Source organism: Oncorhynchus gorbuscha, linkage group LG25 (assembly GCF_021184085.1).
Source record: "Oncorhynchus gorbuscha isolate QuinsamMale2020 ecotype Even-year linkage group LG25, OgorEven_v1.0, whole genome shotgun sequence".
In the NCBI taxonomy this organism is placed as follows: domain Eukaryota; kingdom Metazoa; phylum Chordata; class Actinopteri; order Salmoniformes; family Salmonidae; genus Oncorhynchus; species Oncorhynchus gorbuscha.
The window spans coordinates 16,072,987-16,100,495 of record NC_060197.1 but is presented as its reverse complement, the minus strand read 5'-3'; the positions used below and the strand labels follow the sequence as shown (position 1 = coordinate 16,100,495).

Here is a 27,509-nt window from a genome sequence, read left to right as displayed (position 1 = left end):
GCTATGCCATATTGATGTGGGATAGTTCACTTAGCAGACAAGATTTGCTTAGAATTCAGAGGCATTATTTTATACAATTGAACTAATCTGAATAAAATAAAGGATATTTTCTCCAAATGGTTTCCGAGGGAGCGCACACATACAGCTATTCTGTGTTGAGAGGTTAAAACTCCTTTGGGATCGGTGCCCCTTCCTACGGGACGGTTGAGCTAACGTGATTAGCATGAGGTTGTAAGTAAACAAGCACATTTCCCAGAACATTGACATATCTGATTTTGACAGAAAGCTTAAATTCTTGTTAATCTAACTGCACTGTCCAATTTACAGTAGTTATTACAGTGAAAGAATATCATGCCATTGTTTGAAGAGAGTGCACAATTTTGAACATGAAAAGTTATTAATCAACAAATTAGGCACATTTGGGCAGTCTTAATACAAAATATGGAAGAAATGCAATGGTTCATTGGATCAGTCTAAAACTTTGCGCATACACTGCTGCCTAGTGGCCAAAATCTAAATTGCACCTGGGCTGGAATAATACATTATGGCCTTTCACTTGCATTTAAAATAAAATTACAAAATAAGTTTTTTCCCCTTTGTGTTATATTCTCCTACATTCCTTTCACATTTCCACAAACTTCAAAGTGTTTCCTTTCAAATAGAACCAAGAATATGTATATCCTGGCAGCATCCCCCTTGTGTGGCCATAATGCCCCCTAAAAAATCCATGCCCTTTTCAGCCAAAGTGGCCATTGTGCCCTTGGGCTGAATAAAAACAATTATAATTCACTTATCCCGGCTGTCAATCGCCGTGCTCCGAAGCACCTCTCACTCACATGGCTTTCTAAGATATATCTCAAATCTTGTTAGCCCATGCCCCTCACATCGGGTCCTTCTCACAGGCATCTCAGCTCTGAAGTAGGCTACAAGACAGACAACTGCGCGCATCCTTATCGAATTCCGAGGCACGTATTGAAGATGTTAAAAGGACTGTCCACATTTACTTTGTCAGCCAACAAGATGATTAGGCCTAACGAACAGCAAAAGTACGGGCCCATGTCAATCTACTATCCCCCATAGTACAATAGTTAACCTATTCCATTGGTCAACTTGTCCTGTGCGAGAAATAAATATTCCAAAACATACTCTGGGACAGTTGTGGGATGCAATAGACCCCAGATTAATACAACCACTCGTACCCATTTTTTTTCTCCCAAAGCAATGAGGCTGATGCAACAGTGCCGAAAGTTTAGCTTAAAATTTTGAGAAACTATTAGGCCATTTCTTCACATTATAAGCGCAGTAATGCACACACGACAGTAGGCTGGAGTGCGAATGTTCCAAAATGCAATCAATTAGCGGGAAAACACCATTCTCAAAAGTGACCGCCAATGCGACTATGCAGGTAATGCTTCATTATAAAAAGGTGCATTTTTAATGGTGAAAATGATCTTCCCCAAACTTGAAACTCACACGCCGCCTATGTATGCCAGTTACGCTCTACACCGGTTGTAAAGCAGATTAATGTCCTTCATTTTAAGAAGTTATTTGGCCACCTTAGTTGTGATACTGTAAGGGTTTGGTTCCTTGTCAAATCATTGGCTTATTGGTGAAAACAGTCAGACAGACAATATCTTCTTTAAATAAATCCATTCAACCTTTATTAATGCAATTGCAGATAGAAGTTGACAATGGAAACACAGCACGTATGTTTCAGAGTAAGTTCTGCAAAATAAAACCGGTCAAAACTGCTTTAATATACTTGCAGTCAACCCCTAGTGATGTAACTGCCTACGTCAACACCTTCTACTCATGAGACCAAGCCCGTGCATATACAGTTATACAAACTTGCAGGAAAAAACAATAGTCCAGTGTTTTCTAAGGGCTCAGCAGTAATTCTCCATTCATGAGTGACTTAGTAGTATGTCTGACTTGTCTCTTATCTATTTACTTCCCTGCCAGAGTCTGTGTCTATGTATCTCTTTTAGCCTTGAGGCACTTTCTCACAGACACCCAGTGTTGACCGCAATGGCTCACACATCTGCTCAGACTGTTTCTATAAGAGGCAGAGACTAGAAAAGAACTGTGGAACAGTATTAAATGTTATCATGCCTATATTGGTCACCTGTGGTCCAGGACCCTATAAATGTAGTGGGGGAGGGTTTTATAGCCCTTCCCCATTTATTAATACTACATAAGCATAATAAATTATTATAACAGATCAATCATTTTGTCCAGCCCCTATCATGACCCCAAGGTAACCCCCAGCAATACAAAGTGTATCAACATATTGGCCTATGGGCTAGGCTACATGAAGTGTGACTATGATTTGAAAAAGTAGCACAAAAAAAAGGAATGCGCCGTTTCTTGCCATACTGCCCACGCTGGGCAAAAATTCACAAGTGATAGCATAACACATCATTCACAAGTGATAGCATAACACATCATTCACAAGTGATAGCATAACACATCATTCACAAGTGATAGCATAACACATAATTCACAAGTAATAGGCTGATGTCACCCATCAGACTATTCTTAATTTAATCTGGTCTTTACATATAGTAAATAATATATGTGTGAAATGAGTTTTGATTTAGAATGAACCATTATCATGCACCTGTTTCAGAACAGGGGCAGGAGAAAATACATGTCATATAATGAAATTTGCCAAATATTAGGAAAGTTGAGAAATAAATATAGCAGGCTTAGCCTCTTAATAGAGCACATCAAAATTATTTTCTCACGCAATTACATAGCCTATAGAAATGTTGTGCAACGTGAGCTCTTGGGAGCAGCAGCATCAGAGCTTGGAGAAGCCTAGTTACAGCGACTAAACGGTCATGTGCAATTTGACTGCATTCATGACTCGTAACTGCCAGTGTGGCGGTAAGATGGTCCCTGTATCAGCACCAGCAATGGAGGTGAATCGTAACTTTCACTGAAGTGAAATTTTCACTTCGATGCCCCATTTGACATCAATGCATGACTTACAGTGCCTTGCGAAAGTATTCGGCCCCCTTGAACTTTGCGACCTTTTGCCACATTTCAGGCTTCAAACATAAAGATAAAACTATTTTTTTTTTGAAGAATCAACAACAAGTGGGACACAATCATGAAGTGGAACGAAATTTATTGGATATTTCAAACATTTTTAACAAATCAAAAACTGAAAAATTGGGCGTGCAAAATTATTCAGCCCCTTTACTTTCAGTGCAGCAAACTCTCTCCAGAAGTTCAGTGAGGATCTCTGAATGATCCAATGTTGACCTAAATGACTAATGATGATAAATACAATCCACCTGTGTGTAATCAAGTCTCCGTATAAATGCACCTGCACTGTGATAGTCTCAGAGGTCCGTTAAAAGCGCAGAGAGCATCATGAAGAACAAGGAACACACCAGGCAGGTCCGAGATACTGTTGTGAAGAAGTTTAAAGCCGGATTTGGATACAAAAAGATTTCCCAAGCTTTAAACATCCCAAGGAGCACTGTGCAAGCGATAATATTGAAATGGAAGGAGTATCAGACCACTGCAAATCTACCAAGACCTGGCCGTCCCTCTAAACTTTCAGCTCATACAAGGAAGACTGATCAGAGATGCAGCCAAGAGGCCCATGATCACTCTGGATGAACTGCAGAGATCTACAGCTGAGGTGGGAGACTCTGTCCATAGGACAACAATTAGTCGTATATATTGCACAAATCTGGCCTTTATGGAAGAGTGGCAAGAAGAAATCCATTTCCTAAAGATATCCATAAAAAGTGTCATTTAAAAAGTTTGCCACAAGCCACCTGGGAGACACACCAAACATGTGGAAGAAGGTGCTCTGGTCAGATGAAACCAAAATTGAACTTTTTGGCAACAATGCAAAACGTAATGTTTGGCGTAAAAGCAACACAGCGCATCACCCTGAACACACCATCCCCACTGTCAAACATGGTGGCAGCATCATGGTTTGGGCCTGCTTTTCTTCAGCAGGGACAGGGAAGATGGTTCAAATTGATGGGAAGATGGAGCCAAATACAGGACCATTCTGGAAGAAAACGTGATGGAGTCTGCAAAAGAACTGAGACTGGGACCGAGATTTGTCTTCCAACAAGACAATGATCCAAAACATAAAGCAAAATCTACAATGGAATGGTTCAAAAATAAACATATCCAGGTGTTAGAATGGCCAAGTCAAAGTCCAGACCTGATTCCAATCGAGAATCTGTGGAAAGAACTGAAAACTGCTGTTCACAAATGCTCTCCATCAAACCTCACTGAGCTCGAGCTGATTTGCAAGGAGGAATGGGGGAAAAAATGTCAGTCTCTCGATGTGCAAAACTGATAGAGACATACCCCAAGCGACTTACAGCTGTAATCGCAGCAAAAGGTGGCGCTACAAAGTATTAACTTAAGGGGGATGAATAATTTTGCACGCCCAATTTTTCAGTTTTTGATTTGTTAAAAAAGTTTGAAATATCCAATAAATGTCGTTCCACTTCATGATTGTGTCCCACTTGTTGTTGATTCTTCACAAAAAATACAGTTTTATATCTTTATGTTTGAAGCCTGAAATGTGGCAAAAGGTCGCAAAGTTCAAGGGGGCCGAATACTTTCGCAAGGCACTGTAAACAGAAGTTAGGATTTACCCTTCAAGTAGTACATCACAAATGACTTGAGATGGATCAGTGCATAGCCATTCTCTTTTATCCTGTTCAGAAACAATTCTACACTAACTGAATTCACAAATGACTGTCAATCGATGAGGTTATCGCTGTCCTTTAATAGTTAAATACAGGCATTGAGAAACACTAACATGCACATATTAGCTGCCTCAATTTTAATCCGGATTAGAGCTTCTGCTATCTGATAATTGGCATTGGTTGTTCAGGGAGGATTATGAAAGAAGTTGGGGGGAAAAAAAGCACTTACTTTCAAGACTAGCCGTCTCGGAAGATACTCGTGTAATAATCATTTTGAAGAGTTAGTCTTCTTCTGTTTGGTGGTTTTTTCCTTCCCTTGATGACAGCAATTTGCTTGTTCTCAGTTAACTGAGCAGAGATGGCAAGTTTCTATCAGAGTAACTGGCTATAGACCATGTGGCCATTCTATCTGGTGTATCCTCCAAAGAACGTTGGGTTTTAATGCGTGTGCATGTATTTGTATTAGAAGAGCATGTCATAAAAACAAAGACCTGTTGGGTGGTCCTGTTCCCAGAATGTCATTAAAAACAAAACAACACACTGACTGTATGGTCTATAATATAACCACCTGAAATGTAGCGGATGTTCATCTTCGGGGCAGCAATACCTGCCAGTTTCTTTGTTTTCCAAAGGCCCAACTCCTCATCCTTGCCCTTTCGGCATGAAATAGTGTTTACATCTCTCTTTAACAAGACACTTACATTAAGCTGATTCATGGTCTTCTTGAGGCGTTTGGTTGGAAACCATAAACAGCAGTATTTCTAGGCTGAGAGGAGAAGAGGAGAGCAGCGGGCAGGAGACTTTATTATTGTTATCTTTTCTTCTCCGTCAGGCAGGGATGGAGGGAGCGGAGGGAGAGAGGCAGGATGTTCAGGGATCTAGCAGACTGGCCCATTTATGGGGCCACATTTCGCACTCAATAAACCTTGTTTCCACTTTATTTGGACTCCCAAATAAAAACACCACACTGCCGGAGCCACGCTGACATCTCACGGCTGTGTGTGTGTGTGTGTGTGTGTGTGTGTGTGTGTGTGTGTGTGTGTGTGTGTGTTTGACAAATAGCATCTCCAGACTCCAGCATCTCTCCAGTGAGTCAATAAACCAAAGCCTGAGAAGTGCTGGAACAGACTATCCACACAGTCTGTCAATATACTCTGTTGCTTTATTAGACCTGGGTCTATGTGTGTCTAAGGAGATCAAGGCATCTCTCCAACCAATCAAAACCAAGTCTCACAAACACATTGTTCTCAAGCAAAGAAATTTCCTTGCCATTCCCTGAACAAACCAATCAGGGTTCGACAATACTCTGCATCTTTATTAAACCCGAGTGTCTGTGTGTAAGATTTTTTTTTTTTACCAACCAAGTCTCACAAACATGTACACACACCGTCCTCCTCAAGCCAAGAAACATCCCTTTCCCTGAACCAACCAATCTTTTGATTACGATGGTAAATGTTTTCTGCTGGCCAACAACCCAGTGATTGTGCATGCGTAACGTTTGCATGCAGTCACACTCCCGTTCCCTTACAGAAATAGAGCCCATTAATATCATCCGGTCTCTAAGAGACCAAGAAGGAAAGGGAGGTGATGCTGCCTGTCTGAAAATCGATTGGAGACACAGGCAGAAGATGTACTGTGTACTCCTATGTAAGGAGATTCCTTTTGAGGAAGGGGGGGGGGTTGCACTGAAGCCATAATGTTTTTGTGCCAACTCATACTGCAATAACTAATAAAATACCTTTGGGCCTACATCTTCACATGCTATTCTCCTGCACCCATATAGTATGTGAGATGTGTGTAACTGTGCATGTTATCCTGACTATGATAGTCATAAACAACAGCCATATTTGTGAGCTCTGAAAGAGGTCTGAGTAACCTGATGTTATGCACCCCATCGAGAATCTGTGTTCGGAACAATTTATTGAAGAGACCACAGAAAGAATCATCCCCTTTCAAGTGTGCGAGTGTGTAGTGTACCTCACATATGCGACTCATAGTAAGACTAAGCAAAGAACCTAATAAAATGTTTATCCTACTACATAAATATTATTTTGCAATATGGAAGAGACTATAGTTAAGTTACAATACTAGGCAATCAAGAAATACTTAAATTGAATTCTAAATACAAGTGTATTTAATTACTTTGTAAAATGAATGGATTCACATGCAAGGCATAACACTTAAGTTACAAGGAAATGCTGACATTAACAAAAGCATTCTAGGCATATAGAGCCTAAGGTTAACTTACAAGACAAAGCATGAACAAAGAGATGCCTAGGAAATGAGAATTGATCATACAACCTTCCTCCATGGAATGGATACAGGATAAGAGGGGACAACATGCATTTAACTCAATTTATAACATCTGAAGTGGCGCAGCGGTCTAAGGCACTGCATCTCAGTGCTTGAGGCGTCAGTAGACACTACAAGTTAGAATCCAGGCTGTATCACAACAGGCTGTATCGCAACCGGCCGTGATTGGGAGTCCCATAGGGCGGAGAACAATTGGCCCGGCGTCGTCCGGGTTTGGCCGGTGTGGGCCGTCATTGTAAATAAGAATTTGTTCCTAACCGACTTGCCTAGTTAAATAAAAGGGTCAATTATTTAAAAATGCAATAAATAAAACAACCACCAATGAAACGATACCAAGTTTACAGTAACTTGACTACCAGGCTCAATCTCCAAATGGTGTCACAGCATTTAAAGACTTGTATGAGGGATAAGACCAATGTAAATCATTCCTGAGAGGAGAATAAAATCCCTTTGCATAGAGTCATTTAAAGTTCACCCTGTACGGATGCAAGTAACCACAGAGATCATACATACATACATATAGATAGCTTCAGAGTCCTCTTTAGGGGACAAGATTCAGATAGGATAACACTATAGTATCCATGTCTGGTATCATCACACATTCAATAGTCAATCCTCTGGCTACTGTAAAGGAGACACACATTTTGGCCACTCAGAGGGGGAATGGCTTGTGTTCCTGCACCATTTGCCATGCAGCTTCAGGTGACAGAGAGCACATAAATTAGGGCAGAGCCTAGAAGTGCGTGCATGCATGTGTGGGTCAGTGTGGGTTGTCAGAAGAGTAATGGGCTACTGCACTTTCTACTCAAACCCTAAAATCCTTAATGCAAGTGTCAATTTGCAATGAATCTCCGGGTCTTAGCTTCCTGGAAACACTACAGTGGTTCTGTCAGGTTAACCAGGCTACCGATAAATTCTCAGAAAGCAATCACACCCACCTTCTCTCTGACTCAAACTCTCTGCTCATCCACTGATAACTCCGGTCTTGCTGAATGCAAGTAAGCCTATATGGTTGAAAAACACAACATGCACAGTATATCTTCCTCTACTTGCTAAGTTGGGTTCATAGCTGGGTATAATTGACATCGGATTCTGCAGAATTGTTCAGAAAATTTAAAAAGGCACTTAGCTTTAGCCAAGTGCCAATGTTTCGTCTAACTCATTTCACTCGGTGGTAACTTGTAATTGACGTTGGAGGCGGCTGTCACCAATTTTCAGCTGCCATTCGCTCTCTTTGGTCAATGACCTCAGTCTCAGATTTGCAAAGGCTGAACCATACTGATACGTTGGACCTCTTCTTTCAAGTTATTTTACTTTTTATTATTAACCCACTTTGAAGGACATATTTTTATTGTAGCTTTTTTTTGTTGCTACATATACATACAGTTGAAGTCAGAAGTCAACATATACCTTAGCCAAATACATTTAAACTTTTCACAATTCCCGACATTTAATCCTAGTAAATATTCCCCGTTTTAGGTCAGTTAGGATCACAACTTTATTTTAAGAATGTGAAATGTCAGAAGAATAGTAGAGAGAATGATTTATTTCAGCTTTTATTTCTTTCATCACATTCCCAGTGGGTCAGAAGTGTACATACACTCAATTAGTATTTGGTAGCATTTAAATTGTTTAACTTGGGTCAAACGTTTCAGGTAGCCTTCTACAAGCTTCCCACAATAAGTTGGGTGAATTTTGGCCCATTCCTCCTGACAGAGCTGGTGTAACAGAGTCAGGTTTATAAGTCTCCTCGCTCGCACACGCTTTTTCAGTTCTGTCCACAAATTTTCTATAGGATTGGAGGTCAGAGCTTTGCGATGGCCACTCCAATACCTTGACTTTGTTGTCCTTAAGCCATTTTGCCACAACTTTGGAAGTATGTTTGGGGTCATTGTCCATTTGGAAGACCCAGTTGTGACCAAGCTTTAACTTTAACTTGAGATGTTGCTTCACTACATCCACATAATTCTCCTCCCTCGTGATGCCATCTATTTTGTGAAGTGCACCAGTCCCTCCTGCAGCAAAGAACTCCCACAACATGATGCTGCCACTCCCATGCTTCATGGTTGGGATGGTGTTCTTCGGCTTGCAAGCATCCCCCTTTCTCCTCTAAATATAACAATGGTCATTATTGGCAAACAGTTCTATTTTTGTTTCATCAGACCAGAGGGAAAAAAAGTACGATCTTTGTCCCCATGTGCAGTTGCAAACCATAGTCTGGCTTTTTTATGGCGGTTTTGGAGCAGTGGCTTATCCCCTACTGAGCAGCCTTTCAGGTTTTGTCAATGTAGGACTCGTTTTACAGTGGATATAGATACTTTTGTACCGGTTTCCTCCAGCATCTTCACAAGGTCCTTTGCTGTTGTTCTGGGATTGATTTGAACTTTTCACACCAAAGTAATTAATCTCTAGGAGACAGAACGCATCACCTTCCTGTGCAGTATGACGGCTGTGTGGTCTCATGGTGTTTATACTTGCCTACTATTGTTTGTACAGATGAACGTGGTATCTTCAGGCATTTGGAAATTGCTCCCAAGGATGAACCAGACATGTGGAGGTCTACAATTGTTTTTCTGAGGTCTTGGCTGATTTCTTTTGATTTTCCCATGATGTCAAGCAAAGAGGCACTGAGTTTGAAGGTAGGCCTTGAAATATATCCACAGGTACACCTACAATTGACTCAAACAATGTCAATTAGCCTGTCAGAAGCTTCTAAAGTCATGACAATTTTCCAGAATTGTCCAAGCTGTTTAAAGGCACAGGCAACTTTTTATGTAAACTTCTGACCCACTGGACTTGTGATACAGTGAATTATAATTGAAATCTGTCTGTAAACAATTATTGGATAAATTACTTGTTGTTTCATGCACATAGTAGGTGCCTTAACCGACTTGCCAAAAGTATAGTTTGTTAACAAGAAATTTGTGGAGTGGTTGAAAAAGGAGTTTTAATAATGACTCCAACATAAGTGTATGTAAACTTCCGACTTAACTGTACATTTTACATACATGGTACTTTTATATAAAGCAGTCACATAACAATAATACTTTACCAACATAAGCCATTTAATCCCAACCCTCAGCCACTCACAGACCATCCCACCATAGACCAGCCTCATTTGGTTTCCATGTGCCATATATTTTACAATTGTGCTGTTTTATATAATTTTGTTCCTTTCTAAATCGTATAGTATCCACAGATTGTGAGCTAAAGATAAACCTTTCCTACGAGTATTATTATATTATTTATTGACTGACTATGGCTTTCCAAATTGCCCATCACTGCTATTTGTAAGGTTCATTTTAAGTGCATACTGTGTTTTATTTACCATTCCTGAACCTGTGACCAGAAACAAGCTACATACTGTAGGGGCAATACCAGAATAAATAACCTATTGATTCTGTCTCTTCGCAGCAAAATATGCAGAGCTGAGATTGTTGTATGCCTCATATATATCTATAGCATTCTGTTGGTGGCAATAATTATATATAATACTTTAAATTGAAAAACTAAGTGTCGAGTCAAGTGTGGTTTTGTACCAGTTCATAAACCATATGACATGGAATTGTTACATCAAAAATCTCTTCCCATTTATTTTGTAACCTGTATGGCACAGCTGTCAACATTTTTGTTCTATCTTTTCTGGAGGATAAACTGAAATTGTAACCAGCCTGTTTAAGAAAAGGGCAATACTTTAAACAAAATTTCATTTTCAATTAGTCGGGAAATGAGAAGTTGTAATCTGTATAAAAAGGCCATTTTTGAACAAAGAGCCTTTCTTAATAATCTACCTGAGAACCATTTTGGGTTTGAATATAATTCTTGTCTGAGTGAAGCTTTTAGTGAGAGCTTTAAAGCTTTAATATTTAACCATTTTAGCCCCCAAATTTATATTCATTATATAAATAGGCCAGTTGAATTTTGACTTAACATTCCAAATAAAATTATTTTTTTTGTTGCTCAAATGATAAAAAAAAATGAGTCATCATTAGTAAGTAAGTAAACTGTGATAGGACCAAAGACTTGTGATTTTTCCATAAATAGACAAGTATTTACCTTTCCATTGTTGCAGAATCTTATCTATTTTTGCTAATTTTCTAGTTCATTTATATTTTTTGAGATGTGAATACCAAGTATGTCTACTTCACCATCCGGCCATTTTATTGGTAAACTACAAGGTAATGTAAACACTATTTTTAACGATCCAATACGTAATATGGTACACTTGTCATAATTAGGTTTTAATCCAGAGAGGCTAGAAAAGTGATCAAGATCTTCAATGAGACTGTGCAGGGATCCAGATTGCGAAATTAAGAAAAAAACTAGAGTCATCGGCATACATTGACACTTGTTTTTATCCCCAGGATTTCTAACCACTTAATGTTCTTGTTGGATCTAATTTTAATAGCTAGCATTTCAATGGCCATAATAAATAGATATGGAGACAACGGACAGCCTTGTTTACCTCTTAAAAGCACAATACTTTGAGAAGTAACCATTATTTACTATTTACATTTGTATAAGAGATTCAACTAAATTAAAGTAATCCAGGCATTTAAATATAAATTATAGTCGTACTTTATCAAAATCTGCTATGAAGACCAGGCCTGGTATCTTCAATGTTTCATAATGTTCAATTGCTTCAAGTAATTGTTGTATATTATCTCCAATATATCGTCCATGTAAAAAAAAACTGTCTGATCAGGATGAACATTATCTGGAGTTTCACATCATAACATTGAAGTGTTAGTGGCATCCAGTTCTTTAAATGTACTGGATCTTTATACTTACCACCTGGGTCATGTTTTAGTAGTAATGAAATCAGAACTTCTTGTTGGGTACCTGAAAGTCTACCATTTGTATAAGAGTAAAACATGCTAATGCTGGATCTTTGAGTACATCAAAAAAAGGTCTGATATACTTCTACTGGTATACCGTCAAGCCCTGGTGTTTTTCCAGACTGAAAAGATTTTATTGCCTCAAAAAGATCCTCTTCTGTAAGTTGGCCTTCACACAGGTCTTCCTGTATATTTTTAACGTTTTGCTTTCTCTCAAAATATAATTTGGTAAACTCTATTTTTGGTAGATTCAAGAACAAATTTGTGCATTTTTCACCATTTTCCATCCAATTCGCTTTATTTATGTAATACATTACACTTGATCGTACCTCCATTTTCTTTCAAGTGTAGATGGAGTCAAGGGAAATTGTTTCACAAACTGGTGCCTGATGCATCCCAAAGCTGCTAGCCGAAACATCTCCTCACTCTTTTTCCTCAGACTTTTATCAGTACAGTCTGTGCTGGAGAGTAGTACTTCTCTCTCATTTATTAGGAGTAATGTGTTGAAAGTCATGTGGTTTTGAATATTTTTTTCTGAGAAAGTCATACAACATGATCAGAAGTGAAATTCTTACTTACAAGCCCTTAACTAACAATACATTAAGAAAAGAAAATAAACAAATAATTAATTAAAGAGCAGCAGTAAAATAACAATAGCGAGGCTATATACAAGTTGTACCGGTACAGAGTCAATGTGTGGGGGCACAGGTTAGTCAAGGTAATATATACCTGGGTAGAGTTATTAGTGACTTATGCATAGATAATAAGAGAGTAGCAGCAGCGTAAAAGAGGGGGGATGCATATAGTCTAGGTAGCCATTTGATTTGATGTTCAGGAGTCTTATGGCTTGGGGGTAGAAGCTGTTTAGAAGCCTCTTGGACCTAGACTTGGCGCTCCGGCCCCCGCTTGCTGTGCGGTAACAAAGAGAACAGTCTATGACTAGGGTGGCTGGATTTTTAGGGCCTTCCTTTGACACCGCCTGGTATAGAGGTCCTGGATGGCAGGAAGCTTGGCCCCAGTGATGTACTGGGCGTATGATCACACAGTCTTCAGCTGATGCTCTCATGCATGTTTCAGTGTTACTTGCCTCGAAGCGAGCATAGAAGTAATTTAGCTCGTCTGGTAGGCTCGTGTCACTGGGCAGCTCTCTGCTGTGCTTCCCTTTGTAATCTGTAATAGTTTGCAAGCCCTGCCACATCAGACGAGTGTCGGAGCTGGTGTAGTACGATTCAATCTTAGTCCTGTATTGACGCTTTGCCTGTTTGATGGTTCGTCTGAGGGAATAGCGGGATTTCTTATAAGCTTCCGGGTTATTTAATATTACATTTCTTTAACCAGGCAGGCTAGTTGAGGACAAGTTCTCATTTACAACTGCGACCTGGCCAAGATAAAGCAAAGCAGTGCAACACAAATAACAGAGTTACACATGGAATAAACAAACATAGTCAATAATACAATAGAAAAAGTATATATATACACAGTGTGTGCAAATGAGGTAGGATAATGGAGGCAAGGCAATAAATAGGCCATAGTGGCAAAATAATTACAATATAGCAATTACACACTGGAGTGATAGATGTGCAGAAGATGAGTGTACAAGTAGAGATACTAGGGTGCAAATGAGCAAAATAGATAAAATAGATAACAGTATGGGGATAAGGTAGTTGAATGGGCTAATTATAGATGGACTATGTACAGGTGCAGTGATCTATGAGCTGCTCTCACAGCTGGTGCTTAAAGCTAGTGAGGGAGATATGAGTCTCCAGCTTCAGTGATTTTTGCAGTTCGTTCCAGTATTTGGCTGCAGAAAACTGGAAGGAAAGGTGGCCGAAGGTGGAATTGGCTTTGGGGGTGACCAGTGAAATATACCTGCTGGAGCGCGTGCTACGGGTGGGTGCTGCTATGGTGACCAGTGAGCTGAGATAAGGCGGTGCTTTACCTAGCAAAGACTTAGATGACCTGGAGCCAGTGGGTTTGGCGACGAATATGAAGCAAGGGCCAGCCAATGAGAGCATACAGGTCGCAATAGTGGGGCTTTGGTGACAAAACGGATGGCACTGTGAGAGACTGCATCCAATTTGTTGAGTAGAGTGTTGGAGGCTATTTTTTAAATGACGTCGCCGAAGTCAGAACCGTCCTGAGTAGTGATGCTGGGCAGGCGGTCGGGCAGGTGTGGGCAGCGAGCAGTTGAAGAGCATGCATTTAGTTTCACTTACATTTAAGAGCAGTTGGAGGCCACGGAAGGAGAGTTGTATGGCATTGAAGCTCATCTGGAGGTTAGTTAACACAGTGTCGAAAGAAGGGCCAGAAGTATACAGAATGGTGTCGTCTGCGTAGAGGTGGATCAGAGAGTCACCAGCAGCAAGAGCAACATCATTGATGTATACAGAGAAAAGAGTCGGAGTCCCGCTCCTTGAAAGTGGCAGCTCTACCCCTTAGCTCAGTGTGGATGTTGCCTGTAATCCATGGCTTCTGGTTGGGGTATGCAAGTACAGTCACTGTGGGGACGACGTCATTGATTCACTTATTGATAAATCCAGTGACTGATGTAGTGTACTCCTCAATGCCATCGGAGTAATCCAGCAACATATTCCAGTCTGTGCTAGCAAAACAGTCCTGTAGCTTAGCATCTGCTTCATCTGACCACTTTTTCATCTATCTAGTCACTGGTGCTTCCCGTTTTAATTTTTGCTTGTAAGCAGGAATCGGGAGGATATAATTATTGTCAGATTTGCCATATGGAGGGCTGGCTTCGTAGACGTCTCTGTAAATGTGGTTTAGACATTTTTGCCTCCTTTGCTTGCACATTTAACATGCTGGTAGAAATGAGGTAAAACGGATTTACGTATCCCTGCATTAAAGTCCCCGGCTACTAGGAGCACTGCCTCTGGATGAGCATTTTCCTGTTTGCTTATGGCCTTATACAGCTTATTGAGTGCGGTATTAGTGCCAGCATCGGTCTGTGTTGGTATGTAAGACAGCTATGAAAAATACAGATAAAAACTCTCGGTAAATAGTGTGGTCTACAGCTTATCATGAGATACCTCAGGCGAGCAAAACCTTGACTTCCTTAGATATCATGCAGCAGCTGTTGTTTACAAATATACATAGACCGCCACCCATGGTCTTACTAGAGGCTACTGTTCTATCCTGCCGATACAGTGTATAACCCGCCAGCTGTATATTATTTATGTCGCCGTTCAGCTACGACTTAGTGAAACATAAGATTACAGTTAAAGTCCTGTTGGTAGGATATACATGCTTTTAGTTCGACCAATTTATTATCCAGCGATTGCCATCTGTACTATTGGCCAATGTACAAAGGCAGATTAGCCACTCGTCAGCGGAGCCTCACAAGGCACTCCAATCTCTTTCCGAGATACCTCTTTGTCTTTTTCTCCAGCGAATGACGGGGAAGAGGGCCTGTTCGGGTGTCTGGAGTAAATCCCTCTCGTCCAACTCATTAAAAGAGAAATGCAAGTGTAGTGAAATGCTTGTACTTCTCTATGGAATAGGAATATGTACATATAAATATACGGATGAGCAATGACCGAGCGGCATAGGCAAGATGGTATAAAATACAGTATATACATATGGGATGAGTAATGCAAGATATGAAAACATTATTATTAAAGTGGCATTAATAAAGTGACTAGTTATTAATTTGTTAGAGTGGCCAATGATTTCAAGTCTGTGTGTAGGCAGCAGACTGTTAGTGATGGCATGTTTTCTGGAGGACAAAGGAGAGTTGAACAAAAATAATCTGAATGCTCAGAAAGCCACTTTGGGAAACATTAATGTATAAGCCACTCTGGGCCTTGCCCTTATATCAACGAGAGAAATTTTACTGTCTCCTGCCAGTGCTTTGAACTTTGGCACAAATTATGTGAGAACAACTCTGAGACACTGGTACAGGTGTTCACTGGTTAAGAAAGGTCATTGTGGAGAAGACTGATTTACAGCTGTATGTGGAGCCAAACATGGTCAGGATGTGTAGTACCAGTTTTTTTTTGAGAACAAGGACATCAACTGCAGGCACCGTCTTTCCCCAGAAAATGACAGGGTCCCAATCACAAGCCTGCTCCTTCAAAGCCACATTTTCTTGCAACTCAATCAACTCCATTTTGGGGTTCTGGATGAGCAGCAGTAGCTCTCTTCCAACAGTGAAGTCATCAAAGTGAGCCTTGAAGTTATCCATTAGCTTCTGGATAAAATCAACATGGTTTGGGAACATCTTAGTCTCCCTGCATTTGCACCAGAAGATTGAGGAAGTGGACAAGTTCTCCCTGGAGATCATTCTGGAAAAGCTCAAATTTCCTCTGGAAAGCCTGGACAGCTGTTATATCACACACTGTTGTCCTGTCCCTGCAGCGTAACATTGTTAAGGTGTGATGTAATGTCTGTCAAAAATGCAACTGGTCAGCAGTCCCAGTCTTCTCATCTTCCAAAAACTCAGACAACAGTCGCCTTCTCACTCTTTTGCTCTAATAAGAAAGCTTGCATTTCCTCCCGAATGGCCCAAAAGCATTCCAAAACCCTGCTTTTGCTGAACAATAATGTGCAATAGTAAGTAATAAAAATGGCATTGGTCTCTGTCAGAGAGCCTCGTAGCAGGCGGTGTTATAGGGATGATGTTGCTCTCAAAAAGTTCATCATCGTTGTCATGACCTTAGAATACTCTTTTCCCAGACTGGCACACAGGACAGATTGATGGGTGATGCAATGGTATGTCATCAGGTTTAGGGTGGTCCTCTTTCAAAACGTGCAACCAGCCACCCCTCTCTTTTTCTATCAAGGCTGGAGCGCCGTCTGTTGTGATGGAGACCACGGACTTCAGATCTGTCCCCCTTTTTGTCAGCACCCCTTTGAAGGTCTCATGGGTATCCTCTCCCCGCGCGGGTGCTTCTAGATTTGTTAAGCCCAACAGCTCCTCACAGAATTCCTTCTTTGCTTCATTATACAATCTGACAAACACCAGAAGCTGGGCATTACCAATGTTATCTGTTGATTCATCCACAGCTAATGAAATGCATGGTCATTCTTTATAGCCTCATCAAGTTGTGAAGTCAAATCTTCAGCTAATATTTCAGTTCTCATTGCTGTGGAATCTGACAGTGGGATCTGATCTTTCCCTAAGCTAATTCTTTTGTTACCTTCAAGCAAGGTGTCAGCAACGTCACACATGATTATTTTACCATCTTGGCATCAGAAAATGTTTTTTTGTGTTTTCCCAAAACCCAGGCTATCCTCAGTGAATACTCCATTGCATGTTGTTGGGCTGTCAGGGAATCGACATGGACTTTGGTGGACCTCTCATATTGGGATTTGAGTTGGTTAATCTTGTTTGTTCTCACCCCAGTGTTTAGGAGATACATCGGAACGATATTACTATTGTCGTAACATTGGCACTTTTCACAAGGGCTACGGACTCACTGCATATTAGGCCATTGGTTGTGGGAAGAATTACGTTTTTGTTTTTTAAAGCCATCGAAAAATAATGTACTTTTATAGAACTAAATGATGTTTCGGTCCGTATTGACCCTTAATTGGGTCTGGAACCGGACCATGGTCCGCCAGTTGAGTTTGGCTGTCACAGGAGGATAATGTGTGTAAAGTCTTTCAATATACAGGGCTGGGCTGTAAAACATACTTCCCTTTTATAGAAGCGGTAATCCTTATTCCACATGACCTATTAGTGGTTAATAATACATGTTCATTGCGAAACAACCTGCTGTACAGTACTTACGGTTCTATACGGGTTTTCATGGAATCATTTGGCATCTTTCCGCAGTTTCCAAAACAGTCCCTTATTTGACCTTCACAGACATCAGTGTTACATAATGGCCTTCTTAAACATGGATAACATTCAAATAAATATCTTCCAACACCATCGAGAGCAATCTGTCTTCAATTGTGCCGTGCAAGAGACATATGCTCTTCATTATCTTGTTAGCTACTGCAGATATCATAATAAACAGCATACTAAATATGGTGACCCCTGTTTGACATGTGCATTAGGATATACAGGAGAGTTTTGCCAGTTTGTGTTGAACCGATTCAGAATGTGTTGAATTGGCTTGGGTAAAGTAAGGCACTTCAGACCAGAACAACAATCAGCGGTTAATTTAGTAGATAGTTTATTGTGTAATCGTCACTGAAACGTGGGAACTAAAGCAAATACTGCTCTTCTAACAAAAATAAGCCCACAAGCGATATATCTCACTGACTAACTCCAATAGATTAACAAACATGGAAAGACACAAACATGGAAAGACACAAACATGGAAAGACACAAACATGGAAAGACACAAACATGGAAAGACACAAACATGGAAAGACACAAACATGGAAAGACACAAACATGGAAAGACACAAACATGGAAAGACACAAACATGGAAAGACACAAACATGGAAAGACACAAACATGGAAAGACACAAACATGGAAAGACACAAACATGGAAAGACAGACAGTCAGTCAGTGGTCCTCCTACCTGATTTACCCACTCCTGCTCTACCGAAAACGGCCAGCTTCATCTCGGGACTCTTCGCCATGGCAGCAGGTAGCGACCGGAACCAGAACGGACCAATCACAGAGCCGATAGATCACACGGCGGGTTCCGGGTTCAGCCACCCATCCTCAGTTCCAGACACGGGAGCTGGGATGTCTGGGAAAGCAAACCATCAAATACGGGATTAAGGCTTTAATATGAAACAGCTTGTCACAAATGAACTTAGATGTATTTCCTGCTGGGATCTGAAGCAATGTGAAATGACAGGCGAGAAGCCTTTGATATACAATTTCCAAGGCAGTGAGTCGTAAAAATGGGAAAGGCACGCGATTCGAGGTCATCTGGTTTAGGTGGGATGAGGTCTGGATCTGAGAAAAATATTTTATGTCTAATGCATTAAAGAAATATATAATATGTGTAAGTGTTGTGTTCTCTATAGCTTTCTTTGTATTGAGAACCTAGGTGTAATTTATTTTGAGGCTGTGAAATGGCTGTCAATGGTGTGCTAATTAAAATACCCCCAATGTGCTGGAAGCCATTTTGGTTCAAGGGAACAGGTGGCTGCAGGTATTTCTGGTTATCCTCATTCTGATAGTCTATTATATGAACGAGCTCCATATCACTGGGGAGAGTGAGGCAAAGTGAATCTCTCCGAGAAGCTGTGGATATGTCAGGGTACTGTGGCTCCTGTTTATCAATGGCTTAGCCCTGACACACACAGACACACACATGCTCACACCTACTGAAGTGATGGATGAGGCCCATCTGCAGAAGCGTTACCGCGGGCAACAGCATCACCACTGATAGGAGTCACATACTCCTTTTTTTTGCATGGAAGGCTGTTAGCAGCTGCATTAGTATCTGAGCTGGTGTGGGAGGGAGAGCATATGTGGGAGGGCAGTCTTCTGAATTATTCATTCAGAAATAAAGCAAATGGTTCCGTGCTCTAAATAGCAGTCAATTCTGCACTAATCTCTTTAGCTAGAAACCAGCCAAGCTGTGTTGCTGCTGGCGCTGAAGAAAACGGACAGAAATAAACTCTAAACATCACACACAGTGCATTGCTTCACCTTTTGACGGGGAATGACAGGAAATGAATGCACACTAGAGAAATAAAACACTTTTAATTATCACATAGTGCAAACGTATGTACAAGTCCTGGGCTGGCAGCCCCAATGATGTTCTAGCAATGTCCCCCCTTCACTCATTTAGAAAATGGTTGCTGCTCAGTACACCATATATGCGGAGTGAAATTGTCTGCGTTGCAAATGGCACCCTATTCCATACATAGAGAACCACTTTTGACTACAGTGTATGGGCCCTGTACACTATATATGGAATGCAGTTCAATTTGAGACACAGCCATTGTTTATTTGACACCAGGTTGGCTGAGATCAAGTGCGCTGAATCATCTCCCATTAGCCAATCGCAATCTCTCTCAGATCCTGGCACGGGTGCCATCGACAGCCATCCCTCAATACCACTCACTCCCTCACTGACTTGTTGTGTACAGTCACACAGCACTCTCCTAGCCTTCCCTCTCAAATTGAGCCCTTATATGGTATGATTGTGCACCATCTGTGCCCTGTCCTAGCCTGCCGAAGGTGCTCGAGTGGCAAACGAGTGTCTCAGTCAACATCGCTGAGGTCATCCTCTCCATCCCTCCCATCATCTATCCCTCCATTTCCCCATCCAGACCCAATAAACAGAGAGCCAGGAGACCTCTGTCTGAGGCCACCACCACCACTCTGGGTTTATACAGCTCTATGCTGCTGCACTAGGCGCTGCAGTGCCAAGCCCTGTCTCTCTCTCTCTCTCTCTCCGGAGCTGTGTGAGAAATGAGCATCATCTATCTCACAACTTTCTCTCCCCTGCCAAGGGAAGCTGAAGGTTCTAGACGGGAACATCCCGGTCTATCCGTTTGGCCCCAACGTCGGTCTCAGTTTGGGGACACAACGTAACAATAACATTTAAACAACATTCCCCTATCTGTGAGGATAGCATCTTCTGAGCACTCACCCACCTTGGTCAAATAGACCCGAGGAGAAGGGGAGGAGGAATCCATCACTTAAGTCCCTCACCCTGCTAACGTCAGTGTCACTTCCCTGGCCCTTGGCCATTTATTTGGCTCAACTTCGTGTACCACAGGTTCCCCCACGGCCCACGCGATCCTATCTGTAATCCAATGACGTCTCCTAAAGGGGAGGCCAGATGAATAGCCTCAATAAGGCCTGTGATGGATTGCGTTAAGTGGCTGCTAAGTGGTCAGGTGGGAAGAGAGGCCGGGGGAGACTTGGTGACAAATTGAACACATCTGGAGTTTAAAAAGAATAACGAATCCTGCCGTAAAGAGCCTTGGGCGATAGAGAGATCTGAGCATACTGTATGGTGGTGTGTGTGAGAGAACGATACGGAGAAGAGAGAGCTGGGAGTGGAGGGAAGATATGGACGATAGGTGCATTGCCTCTCTATAAAATTGTGTTCTACACTACCTTAAGAAAATACCATCAAAGTGTTAAAAGTGAGGGTGAGGAAAATTAAATGTGCTGGCATTTCACCTGAGGGCTGTACACTCGAGACCTTGTCTAAATATTCAAAATAAGCACATTTATTTTTCTTTCCACCCCAAAGCCAGAGCTCGGTGCCCATGCCATTTAACATCGAGTCAGCAGTGAATGTGGGGTGTGTCGTAGTTACTTCAGTAGACAGATTACAGGCTGAATGCTTCCAAACCCTGGGTGGAGACCTGAGCGAGTGCTTTGAGCATAGTGCACCACACGCTAAAGAAAGACCTCCAAAAACCACAGCTTTTCCAAAGGGACACTAAAAACCTGTCTGATGTGTGCACTGTTCATAAACACACTGTTCATAAACGCACTGTTCAGAGTCAATGTGGCAAATGACATTAGCAAAGATGTAATTCGATGTTCAATTTCTGTTGAAGTTGTTGAAAAGGTTAAACGCTAATTGTGTGTATTTCAGTAGGCTGCACCCTGCCTGAATAGTATAACATTCCAATTTTTCCAGATGGTAAGCTGAAGGACACATCATGGGATACACATTGAAAGATCTCACAATGTAAAATGCCATTATTTCATTCTGTCACATTGAGCAGTAGCTGCCTCTTGGCAGTCCTCCAGCCAAACCTGTGTTGAACTCTGCTCTGAGAGAGTGTGTGTGTGTATGTGTGTGTGTGTGTTCTGAGAAGATCAGATCTGTTACACAACACTCCACACAGCCAGCTCAAGTCTTAGATGACATGAATGCGAAATGAGCAGCAATGTGATAATTCTCACTGCTTGGCTTGCACAGGCAATGGGGGTGACTGACATATTAGACCATCTTGTACATTAAAGCCAGAGTATGTAACATTTCTAGTTGTTTCAATTAATGATATACCCATATACCCAAGCCCTTATTTGGCTTACTACAACCGTATTGCCTTACCAAAACAAAGTTCTCCATTGTTTGTTTTTAATAGTATGAAAAAAATGTATAGCTTCATTTAATGTTGCCCTCATGAAATGTCTTTCCTTGAGCATTTTAATAGACTTACAGATATAATATAAATACACTTATATTTGCGTGTGATAATACAATGGGATGCATTTGTTCAAATGTCTATCGCCCTTTCTTTAGTATATAGATGTTTTATGTCACATACACCAGATCGGTGTAGTGAAATGTGTTTTAACAGGGTCAGCCAGAGTAGTATGGCGCCCCTGGATCAAATGTAGGGTCAAGTGCCTTGCCCAGCGGGCACAGCGACAGATTTTCACATTTTTGTCGGCTCGGGTATTCGAACCAGCTACCTTTCGGTGGGTTACAAGCCCAACATACTAACCACTAGGCTGCCGCATGTGACACGAGTGTGCTTTCATTATTTGTTCCTGTTCAACATGAAACGTAGAAAATATATCATAGTTGTTGGCAACAGGTAGGTAGGAGATGTGTCACATCATTAGTCTACAGTTGACATTGACATGCTATTGACGTGGAACCAACGCGTATGTGGAAATAGAAAGGGAGACTGCATAATAACTTTAGAAAAAAAATCATGAGAAATACATGTGAAATAAAATAAAACTAAGCTGACTAACTAAGTCGTTTTTACAGTTGTAGCCCTATGAACAACCAGGTGACTTCAGTTAGGTTACTTTTGGACCACCAATGGCATTCCATACAGAAACAAGAAATCTTAATCTCATAATAAAAGGTTGACTCACCAAACGGTTGGTCAATGTAAAACAATCCTTGTTCTGAAAGCAGCTGCGATGGAGGAAAGAAAAGTTCATCAATGTTTCTACAGCTTGTAACAAGGAGAGGCGATATCTTGACTCGAATCCAACAGATTCGGACCCAGCGTTCCGAAGAGAATTCAACAACTACGGACCTAGGGTTCCAGAAGACAGGAGCGCAAGGTGGACACCGCTACTTGTCCTCTGATCAAAGCAGTCTGAACCGTGGTCAACCACAAGCACTGTCAAGGTATCGCCAAACGAGGGTCAGCTGCAAGACACGGAGTGGCGCTGCTGAACTTGAGCTTTTGATAACACATTGGCGTGCTGCATACCGTTGCATCTGTTGCAGACGGAAGCGGAGGACACTAGGGCCCTCTACCGTCAGTAAAATGAAATAAAACCGCGGGCTACACTCAAAGGTGAACACATATGTAATTATGTTACAATGTCATTTGAATAATCAATTAATCTATCATGGTATTTATTGTATTGAAAGTAATGATTGGTTACTAATTTAAAACGGATATTGTGGGAAAGTGCAAGAGCATAGCCTCTCTCTCGCTCTCTGTAGCCTAATTTTACAGCAGGTCTATATGGTTATGTGCACACTATTTGGACGAGGTTGATCTTACTGAGGTTGGATGTATTTGAACATTTAAAATGTCACGTGCTGTAAATTGATCGGAGAGGAAATGACTGTTGACCTGTCCTGTTTTCTTATCAGAATCCTTAGTTACCATTGCTTACATTTCTTTTGCTTAAGTAGTTGATAAAGTCTTTGTAAGGTGGCCTTCATTCCATTTGAGAACTGTTGTGCAGTTTGGGAGAAAAAGAGGGCTATTTTATATTTTTTGACATTCCCTGATACACAGTGATAGTTAGTTTGGATGAGAGGAACGTTTTCTCCAAAGTCCACCAGACTGGCAATACAGAGAGCAACCCTGTTGGTCAGAATTACAGCTTTATATTCAGATACAACTCTGGAACCATATTATCAGGGCCATGTACAGACCTTTGGAGGGGCAGGTGCTCAAAGTGCCCCCCACAAAAAAAAAGAATTGACTGAAACGTCTTACATTCATAGCTAATTATCTAATGCTCCTGAAGTCAACATTTAACATATGCAGTACCAGTCAAAAGTTAACACACCTACTCAGTCAAGTGTTTTTCTTTATTTTTCACTATTTTCTACATTCAAAACTATAAAATAACATGTAGTAACCAAAAAAGTGTTAAACAAATCAAAATATATTTTACATTTCAGATTCTTCAAATTAGCCATTATTTGCTAACTCTTGGCATTCTTTCAACCAGCTTCAAGAGACAGTCACCTGGACTGCATTTCAATTAACAGGTGTGCCTTATTGAAAGTTAATTTGCAGAATTTCTTTCCTTCTTAATGCGTTTGAGCCATTCAGTTGTGTTGTGACAAGGTAGGGGTGGTATAGAGAAGATAGCCCTATTGGGTAAAAGACCAAGTCCATATTATGGCAAGAACAGCTCAAATAAGCACAGAGAAACGGCAGGTCATCGTTACTTTAAGACATGAAGGTCAGTCAATTCTGAAAATTTCAAGAACTTTTACGTTTCTTCATGTGCTGTCGCAAAAACCATCAAGCACTATGATGAAACTGGCTCTCATGAGGACCACCACAGGAAAGGAAGACCCAGAGTTACCTCTGCTGCAGAGAATAAGTTCATTAGAATTACCAGCCTCAAAAATTGCAGCCCAAATAAATGCTTCACAGAGTTCAAGTAACAGAAAGGTGGAAATTTGTCCTTTGGTCTGAGGAGTCCAAATTTGAGATTTTTGGTTCCAACCGCTGTGTCTTTGTGAGACGCAGAGTAGGTGAACGGATGATCTCCCCATGTGTGGTTCCCACCGTGAAGCATGGACGAAGAGGTGTGATGGTGCTTTTTTGGTGACTGTCATGGATTTACTTCAAATTCAAGGCACACTTAACCAACTACCACAGCATTCTGCAGCAATACGCCATCCCATCTGGTTTGCGCTTAGTGGGACTATCATTTGTTTTACAACAGGACTGTGACCCAACACACCTCCAGGCTGTATAAGGGCTATTTGACCAAAAATGAGAGTAATGGAGTGCTGCATTAGATGACCTGGCCTCCACAATCACCCGACCTCAACCCAATTGAGATGGTGTGGGATGAGTTGGACTGCAGAATGAAGGAAAAGCAGCCAACAAGTCCTAAGCATATGTGGTTACTCCTTCAAGACTGCTTGAAAAGCATTCTAGGTGAAGCTGGTTGAGAGAATGCCAAGAGTGTTCTGTATATTATTAGCCTTTATTTTCTGCAAAATACACTCATCCCACTGAAACAAACTTATAGCCTACTGCTCAAAGAGAGGGCAAAAAGGGGTGATCATAGCAAAAAAATTACATTAACTTGACTTACATTTCTTACATTCATAGCTAATTTAGCCAGGTCACCCATATTACAAGTCAGTATTCAACGTCCATCCATGTCTGACTATGTCAGGAAATGATGTAGAAACCAGCCACTAGAGGCAACAGTGAGCGATATTATCTTAAAATAGGTTTTGTTAGGGCATTGTAAACTGGCATGGCATGGGCGTAAACATCTATCAATCCAGCCATAGAAGTTGTTTTAGAGATTTTTGTTTCAGAGAATTTTGTTTTAAGCCTATCCCAAACCGTAACCCTTCTGAGTTATGCCTAACCTTAAGATTTAGGAGTTAATGCCTAAACGCTAACCAGTCTTTACCTGTGATTGTTTACAGTTGATTCTGATACGGACATCTGCCTCTGTGTTTTTTTTCATCATGTGTTTGTCAATCATACGTACTTGTCTCTGTAATTCATTAATGATAATGAGTGACAAAACTATTTACCAAGTTGGAATCAATAAGTAAGTACTACTCTACTCTCAGACCTACTAACAAACGTTCAAAATAACTTCTGACCTCTGGAAGAGTGCAGTGTGCACACTCGTGTGGGTACAGAGAAGCGGGGGAGGGAGGATAGATCCAAACGGTGTACAGTAGCAAGTTTGATGGGAAATTCTTTAAATTAGGCTATCAAAATCAAAATAAAGAGAGTCACACACTATATGTAAGCTCTCAAGAATGTATTGGGTCAAACACCAATGTTTCGTCATCACTGTAGCTTCTTCAGGGTAATGTCATGAAGGCCTGAAACAGGTTATGTAGGCCTAGCTGAGGAATGCTCAACTTGAGTTTTGATAAATAGTCACGTGATTTGCTAGCAACAACATTGAGTCTTCTATTCTTGACATTTTTACAAGTATGAAAATGTTTACCTGTTGGCCTATCTATGTTTGTCCAATTGCAATCCTTCTGAGGGGTACTGAAATTTACCATTTTTATAAAAACTTTTAGGGAATTGAATAGGTGTATATAGGGCTATTATTTCATAATCGTATTGCAACATGATTAGATGCTTTACATCGTATTAACATCAAAAGGAATTATTCATTTCACCTATATACACACACTACATGACCAAAAGTATGTGGATACCTGCTCATCGACCATCTCATTCCAAAATCACGGGCATTGATATGAAGTTGGTCCCCCCTTTGCTGCTATAACAGCCTCCACTCTTCTGGGAAGTCTTTCCACTAGATGTTGGAACATTACTGCAGGGACTTGCTTCCCTTCACCCACAAGAGCATCAGTGAGGTCGGGCACTGATGTTGGCTGATTAGGCCTGGCTTACAGTCGGTGTTCCAATTCATCACAAAGGTGTTTGAGGGGGTTGAGGTCAGGGCTCTGTGCAGGCCAGTCAAGTTCTTCCACACCAATCTCAACAAACCATTTCTTTATGGACCGCTCTTTGTGCATGGGGCCATTGTTATGCTGAAACAGGAAAGAGCCTTCGCCAAATGTCATTTTATGCTGTAGCTTTAAAATTTCCCTTCACTGGAACTAAGGGGCCTAGCCCAAACCATGAAAGACTGCCCCAGCCTATTATTCCTCCTCCGCCAAACTTTACAGTTGGCACTATGAATTAGGGAAGATAGCATTCTCCTGGCATCCACCAAACCCAGATTTGTTTGTCAGACTGCCAGATGGTGAAGCGTGAGTCAACACTCCAGTGAACGCATTTCCACTGCTCCAGAGTCCAATGGCGGCGAGCTTTACACCACTCCAGCCGACGCTTGGCATTATGCACAGTGATCTTAGGCTTGCGTGCGGCTGCTCGGCCATGGAAACCCATTTCATGAAGCTCCCAATGAGACAGTTTGGAACTCAGTAGTGAGTGTTGCAACCGAGGACAGATGATTTTAATGCGCTACGCGCTTCAGCATTCACCAGTTCCGTTCTGTGAGCTTGTGTGGCCTTCCACTTCGCGGCTAAGCCGTTGTTACTCCTAAACGTTTCTACTTCACAATAACAGCACTTATATTTTGACAAACAGACTTGTTGGAAAGATGGCATCATATGACAGTGCCACGTTGAAAGTCATTGAGCTCTTCAGTAAGGCCATTCTACTACCAATGTTTGTCTATGGAGATTGCACAGCTGTGTGCTCGATTTAATACACCTGTCAGCAACGGATGTGGCCGAAATAGCGAATCCACTAATTTGAATGCGTGTCCACATACTTTTGTATCAGCGTAGGCTCCACAGAGGAGGAAGGGGAGGACCATCCTTCTCAGTGAATTGTAAAACATTAAGCAGTTATTATTAGGTATATCTATACTAAATAGAATAATTGATTAAAACACTGTTTTGCAAAGGTCTACAGTAGCCTCAACAGCACTCTGTAGGGTTGTACAATGATGTAGCCGGAGGATGTCCTCCAGCCTATCAGAGATCTTGCAGCATGAACTGACATTTTCCAACCAATCAAAGGATGAGAGAAATCATCTAGTACTGAAAGCATAAACTTTAGCTAGCTGGCAC

General features: G+C 41.2%; 1 protein-coding gene across 2 annotated transcripts in view; it reads right to left on the bottom strand.

The window, feature by feature from the left end:
* LOC124014044 (ras-related and estrogen-regulated growth inhibitor) overlaps positions 1 to 22,936 on the bottom strand; it is a 60,885-nt gene extending 37,949 nt beyond the window's left edge. The window contains exons 1-3 of one of the 2 annotated variants that reach the window (XM_046328715.1): positions 22,747 to 22,936; positions 22,580 to 22,622; positions 18,336 to 18,509 (exon numbers count right to left, since the gene is read on the bottom strand). In XM_046328715.1, coding sequence (XP_046184671.1) covers positions 18,336 to 18,396 — 61 coding nt within the window. In that variant the 5' untranslated portion in view covers positions 18,397 to 18,509; positions 22,580 to 22,622; positions 22,747 to 22,936. Of the gene's footprint in view, positions 1 to 18,335; positions 18,510 to 22,579 lie in introns of both variants that reach the window. The other variant, XM_046328714.1, reaches the window with a different exon arrangement.
* Between the last annotated feature and the right edge of the window lie 4,573 nt (positions 22,937 to 27,509).